General features: G+C 47.5%; 1 protein-coding gene across 2 annotated transcripts in view; it reads right to left on the bottom strand.

The window, feature by feature from the left end:
* Positions 1–1,984: 1,984 nt before the first annotated feature.
* The window catches only part of LOC121156797 (interferon alpha/beta receptor 1-like), a 29,596-nt gene continuing 24,551 nt past the window's right edge, over positions 1,985–7,029 (bottom strand). For both annotated transcript variants that reach the window (XM_040980751.1, XM_040980752.1), the window contains 3 exons: positions 6,862–7,009; positions 5,454–5,602; positions 1,985–3,104 (listed from right to left, as the gene is read on the bottom strand). In XM_040980751.1, the coding sequence (XP_040836685.1) occupies positions 2,868–3,104; positions 5,454–5,602; positions 6,862–7,009 (534 nt within the window). In that variant the 3' untranslated portion in view covers positions 1,985–2,867. The remainder of the gene's footprint in view (positions 3,105–5,453; positions 5,603–6,861; positions 7,010–7,029) is intronic.

Raw genomic sequence — 7,029 nt, 5'->3', positions numbered from 1 at the left:
AGGTGAGCTGATCCAAAGCCAGGAGCTTCTTCTGTTTCCCACACGGGTGTGGGTAGTGAAGACTTTGGGCCATCCTCTGCTGCTTTTCCAGGTCCTAAGCAAGGAGCTGCATGGGAAGTAGAACAGCCAGGACACGAACCAGAGCCCATATGGGATCCCAGTGTTTACAAGGTGAGGATTTAGCCATCGTGTCATTGCACAGGGCACCACCAGGATCTTTGAAAGGCATTAGCAGCGACACCTTTAGCACATAACAGTTTATTAAGTTTAAGCACAAAGACCTTTTGGTTTCAGTTTGTTTTAGATATGATATTTTCAGTAAGGTTAAGGTACAAATATAACAAAACATATAACCCAGTAAAACACACATTCAGAAACATTGCCTGGTTCTCACTTTACATCCCATTCATGTCATGACTATGTTCTAAGCACCTTCTATGAGAGGTGGCAGGTGGTGCTGGGGACTTAGTGCAGAGTGAAATCCAACTCCTGCTCCCATGCTGCACCTGTTCCAGTGGGAAGACACCACACACACACACACACACACACACACACACACACACACACACACACACACACACACACTCGCTCAGAGGTCAGTGGTCCCAGGGTTAGAATTGGAGGGTATGGGTTTTATATAACATTTAGAATATTATTTTTGAAAGATGTAGTCCTTATTAACTGGAAAGTGAGAGATACAGAAACAAAAGGACAAGACAGAGAAGAGGGGTATCTTCCAACTGCTGGTTCACTCCCTGGAAGGCACCAACAGTGAGCACTGGGTCAGGCCAAATCCAAGAGCCAGGAACTTCAATCCAGTTTTCCATGAGGGTGCAGCAGCCCAAACACTTGGGCAATCTGCTGCTGCTTCTCTCAGGCCACTTTCAGGAAGCCAGCCTGGAAGTGGAGCACACGAGTCTCAAATCGGCACCAAAATGGGATGCTGGTGCCACAGGTAGCAACTTTACTTGCTGTGCCAGTTTCAGTCCCTAGTCTCTAAGCAGTATTTTGGAAATTTTAATTAGAATCCACATGAATATCCAAGGAATACTCAGGGCTCAGGCCCAGATCATGGGCTGCCCTGTGTAGGTTATTGAATGTATGCCTCTGTTTACAGGCCCACATTCACACACACAATGACACACAGTAGTTACACATCATGCTAACAATTAATGTAACATTTCTGTCTTGAATTATACAAGTCTTTCACAGATATCCTTAGAGGACAGCCAGCATCGAGAAGGGGGACAATAGTCTCATTATGGAGACAGTTTATTGGATGCCTCAAAGTGCGTGGTATTTCTAAGTAAACGCGACTGTTCACAGAGACCACACATCTCCCCTCCTACCCTGTCCCCTCCAACTGAGCCCCTGCCTCTAAGCAGGTGACAGGGAGCACCTCCTGTGGGCTGGGATGGAGTTTCCTAGGCACACCTTAAGAGATGGGGCCAGAACAAAATTTCTGATGCTGCTTGGGATCTAGTCCTGGTAGAACCCAGATGGTTGTCGTGTCCTGGCACATCCTGGGGCCTAGCAGCTGCCTCAGAGTCTCTTCTCCATCTGCACACCCTGTAAAGGCATGCCTGCTTCTTGGAAACCCCATCTGGGATGGGTTTTCCCCTGTGGGAATGCGGGGCCAGAAATGCTGGCTGCGATCACTGAATCAGTGCAGTGATGTTGACAGGGTCAGGATGTGGCCCTGTCTCCCCTGCCTGAATGGTCAGGGCAGCCTGGAGAATGGGCCTGTCTATGGAGAGGAGAGCTGGGAGCCAGCGCGGGTCCTGGAAGAGGCTGGGCTTCAAGGCCATGAACGTGTATATCCATGTATAACCCAGTTCAAGGAAGCCCGGGTATCTCGGAAGGCATCCTATAGTTGGAAACTGAGGTTTTTCTTCTTGGATACACCTGCTCACCCTGCCCCAAGTCCCCCATACGTGAAGAACTCTGAGAGGCTGGCCGTGGCACTCATGGTGCACAGGTGAGGCTCTGGGCTAAACACAGGGGCTGAACCCTGAAGCTGCCGATACACACCCTTCTTCTGTCTTTTCCATCATTACCTGCTGCTTTCCTCTGCAGGTCCTCCTCTTCTTATGCTTTGCCACTACTGCCATTTTGGTGCCAGGACTCCTTGTGCACCCAGTGATGGACCTGTAACCAACAACTCTAACAGTCACTGCTCTAGTTAGACAGTCCTTTCTCCGGAATGTCAACGGTTATCAACTCCACTCCCGAGTTGCTGTGCAGTGAAATCAGGCATCAGGAAGTTTAAATGCATAGCTTGAAGATGACCTGGTTTTAATCTCATACGAGGAGAAGTATCTACGGGCAGGGGTCAATGTTCTCAGGATACAGGGGTGGCATTTCCTCAGATTTAAGCATTGCCCTTCTGCCGAACATTTTGCTACTCTTCATGGCGAGTGACATTGTGAAGCACAGAGTGACAATGGTGTTTGAAACCTCTGCATAAATCCCTAATGGGCCTATCTTGGTGGTAAACAATCATGACGCACTGTCTCCAGAAATGCAGAACCAAGTAGCACGCTGGGATTGGGACACAAATGCCTGCAGCTGCTGGGGCGGGGCTCGGGATACGTGTGGCTCCCTTCTGCAGCTGAAATCTTCAAAGTCACGGCCAACACAGCTTTTCCAGTTTTTATACGTGGACAGGAACATAGAAAGCCTTCCCTGGTTCCTGCTGTTTCCTCTTTAGCAGGCAAAGTGCTTTGACGTGCTCAGAGGACTTTGGAGACGTGTTTTCCCCTTCCCCAGGAAGCGAGTTCCCTTCTGCGTGGTTCCAGAGTGGAGCGAGGAGCTCAGACTAGCTGGGGAACACTCCACATTCAGTGTTGCAGATGGCACTTCTCTGCTCAGCCGCTTTCCAGGTGTAGAGAGTCCGTGCTTGTTTTACTTCTGCTTTCATCTTCGTTGGAATAGTTGCCCGAATCTTGACTCGTCTGGGAACTGTACTTCTTGAGGTCTTCGTTGGTGTTGTTGATGCCTTCCTCTCTAGGGATCACAGTTGCGCCTTCAATCACGAAACACTGTTCCGTTTTCTCCTCAGAAGGTGAAAGCAGGATATTCTCTAAATATTGTTCGGAGAGACACTAATTTACCAAAAAAGGGGAAGAAGAGAAACGGATGGTTTAAAATGATGGAAATACTCTTAGGGTTCTGATGGCTTTAATTTCTTATGCCTGCTTCCTGGCATGTGATTAAAACGTCAAGCGAGGCCCCACCAAATGCATCACGACACTGCCACCTGTCACCAGCAAGGGCATTATAGCTTAACCAGGGAAGGATGAATACTAGTTGTGGAAATTTCAGTTAGCAACAGAAAAAAACAATTACGTGTCCTCAGAAGAACTGTGTATTGAGAAGCAGCACACATGAGGAAGGACCTTTTCCTGGTCCAATTAGGAATCATCAGTGACTGTTATGACTTTTTAATAATGGCATTGGGAACCACGGGGAATAGGAGTGCCTTCGGAGGCCGAGGACTCTGAGGTGACCCACCCCCATCAGCAGCCTCCAAGGGGATGGAAGAAGTCCAATCTCTGCAGTGCAGAAACCAGCGCCATCGGAATGATGGCCCAGAGCCCTGAGTGGTCTGAAGAAACAGAAGAACAATAAACTTCCTTCAGGACTAGGGAGGCGAGGTTTCTCTGGTCCTTGCCTGGCTCTGGCTCTGGGTCCCCACCCTCCCTCACGGTGACCATTAGGATCGCTCCAGTAACCCCTTAAAACAAACAAACAAACATATATACAAACAAAAAAAAATCTAGAATGGACAGACAACAACAAGGAAAGCTTAGCATCAGACAGGAAAGGCCAGCATGGTCCCAAACATGCCTCACTAGGTGGGACATAAAGATTAGTTACACCTCACTGGGGTATAGGGGATTTCTTTGCACAGCCCATCCTAAAAAAAAAAAATGTATTGTACCTAAACTGATAACTGTATCGTATCAGGTTGAATACAAGCCAAAATTGAAATGTCTATGAAGAGGTCACAGGATGTAGTTAAGAAACCGCATCTTCCTATCAACATACTATTAATCAATGTCATGTCAATTGATGCCTTGAGTTGTAAATGGCTGTTGATGTTATGTCGGGGCCTTTGATTGGGATGATGCTTTGCTGGCTTTACCTTCAGACCAGAGATGGTCTCACCAAGAAATCGTTGAACCCACTAAGATAATAAGACACTGGACTTTATGCTTGGTAAATACTTCCAATGAAAGAACCTCAACTGAATTTGAACTGTGGTACGCAGCAAGGTGGAGAAATCTACCATGGGGAGAGGGTTTGGGGAGGGGTGGGGGGAATCCCAGCGCCCAAAACACTGTGTCACATAATGCAATGCAATTAATAAAATTAAAAAAAATTCTTTAAAAAAAATGGCTTTGGGAACTAGTGCCGTGTAGTATTCTGTTGTGGTGCTGGCATCCCATATGCCAGCTGCTCTGCTTCTGGTCCAGCTCTCTGCTAGTGGCCTGGTATGGCAGCCGACAATGACTCAGATCCTTGGGACCCTGCATCCACTGGGAAGACCCGGAGGGAGCTCCTGGCTTTGGATCAGCTCAGTTCTGGCTGTTGTGAACACTTGGGGCGTGTACTAATAGATGGGAGCTCTTTATTTCTCATGTAACTCTACCTTTTAAATAAAAATAAGAGAAATCTTAAAAAAAAAAGAGAGAGAAAGTCTTAAAAAATATAATGGTTCTGAGCATAAGGCAGGTAGAGCAGTACGGGAGTGTAGAACAGCTCCTGTTCCCTGAGCAGCCAGAGCGCTGGTGGCCTGGTGTGTCTCCTGCGTTCCTCCCCCACAGGAGGCTGCCTCAGCGGGTCTGTTCCCAGCCCTGCGGGGCCTGCCTGCATGCCGGGAAGGGCTCTGTGCACAGCTGCCCAGCCGCAGTGTACACTAGGCTGCAGCCCTCGGACCCTCACCAATGCCCAGGCTGGGACCCTCTGAATGAGGCAAGCTGGAAACCCGTCCAGGTCACCTGGCACCCCAATTGCACCGTGTGCCAAAGAGAAACTGATGGGAAATGATGTGTCTAGCTCAACTTGTGACCTCCTCCTCTGCAAAATGCACTTTATACAGTGACAGAACTTTTTTCTTGTTGTTGTTATGTGGTGAAAAAAACAGATACTTTCTGTTTTCTGGTAAAACATGCGCCACAGTAACCAAACTGCCAGGAAAATACGAAACTAATGGCAAACTTTACTATTCTGTGCTATGTTATCATGGTCAATAATACAAATACGAGATTCACATTAGCAGCACTATCAATAAATGACACTGTATGTACCCAAGGTTAATGTATGGAATCTAAGAAAAATACACAATCAGTTTGATCTTTTTCCTTGATTCTAAGATAACTTAAATAATCTGTCGAAGTCCAACAGATGTGTTTGTTCATTTCCTAGCTTGACAAAGCAAAGGCACCTACTTCAGCTATGCTGGAAGGCGGCTTTGGGGACGGGAAGAACACAGAGCAGAGGTACTTCAGGAGGCACTTGGCGACGAACGTGACAACCAGGAGAACAGGGAGGACGGCGCAGACTGCTGTGACCAGCAGCAAGGTTCTGGACATATCACCTGAAATACACAAACGGCACTCAGCATCAGTGCTGCTGGGGACACGCTCGTGCTGCCAGCTGAAGCTAGAGACCCGTCACAGAGAGGACACACTGCAACCTGCACACTCACACCCTGAATTGCCTGTCTGTGGCACTGAGGACATGGCAACTACAGGCAGCCTGCTCCACGTGTCAAGGCTTCCCTGCGAGCTGAAGAGCAGAGGACTGCACAGCTGACAGGCCAGAACAGTAAAGTACTTCTGCAACACACACACACACTGAGCTCCCCTTCCTGGCTTGAGCCTGTGCTAGCCAACACTGGAAACTGTACACGTGGAGACTATACCGTTCCTCCATGCAAAACAAATTCACACTTGGGCAGGTGTTTGGCCTCCTCGCTCAGGCACCTGCATTCCACACTGGAGGAGCAGGCTATGCTGCTCAGTTCCAGCCTCTTGACAGTGCAGGTCCTGGGGGGCAGTGATGATGACTTCAATGACCACGGCCCAGCCCACCCCTCTGGGAAACCTAGACGGAGAGCCTAGCTTCTGGCTCCAGTCCTGGCTGTTGCAGGCACCTGGGGACTAAACCAATAGACGGGTGTTCTCTCTTTTTCACTCTCATCTTTGCAGGAACTAAATATTAAAAAATAAATTGACGGCAGTGGTGGAGGGGTAGGATTGGCGGCATATCAGGCTAAGACTCTGCCTGTAGCTTTGGCATCCCATTTGGGGACTGATTTGTGGTCCAGCGGCTCCACTTCTAATCCAGCTCCTTGCTAATGGCCTGGGAAAGCAGGAGAATCCAGCACAAGTTCTTGGGTCCCCGCACCCATGCAGAAGACCTGGAAGAAGCTCCTGGTTCTGGACTGGCCCAGCTCTGGCAGCTGCGGCCACTGGGGGAGTGAACCAGCAGATAGATGCAAGATCTCTCTTTGTCTCTCCTTCTTTGTAATTCTGCCTTCCCAATAAAAATTCACAACTGAACTACGTGATTTGCACATAATAATTGAGGACTGTATAAAAACATTTTGCTGAACTGACAGTTTTATTAAATGTCAAGGAGCAGTAATCAAAGAATTATGTAGATATTGGATGAACTAGAAAGCATCCAAAAGTACTGCACATTAAAATAGTTTCTAAAAGGGGAAAGAACTGGCTTGAAAGTCAGTTTTTCATTCACACAGTTTATGACATGAGTATTACAGAAGGGACTGTTTTACAATTTTCAGTGTACTGAGTAATGTTGAGTATCTATATAGAGATAAAGGATTCTGACCTGGTTTTATTTTCTCACATATAACATCACTAAATTCACTGCTTTGATTGGGCTCTTCACGCATGAGTGCTCTGGCTTTGAAACAATATAGGGTCAGTGGTTTCAAGTCAGGAAAAGTAAAATCATTGCCTTCTTGTCGAATTTTTCTCTGTAAAAAAACAAATCATG

Source organism: Ochotona curzoniae, unplaced genomic scaffold (assembly GCF_017591425.1).
Source record: "Ochotona curzoniae isolate NIBS_2020 unplaced genomic scaffold, NIBS_Ocur_1.0 contig_3498, whole genome shotgun sequence".
Lineage (NCBI taxonomy): Eukaryota > Metazoa > Chordata > Mammalia > Lagomorpha > Ochotonidae > Ochotona > Ochotona curzoniae.
The sequence above is the reverse complement of the archived record's forward strand: the minus strand, read 5'-3'. Positions and strand labels throughout refer to the sequence as shown.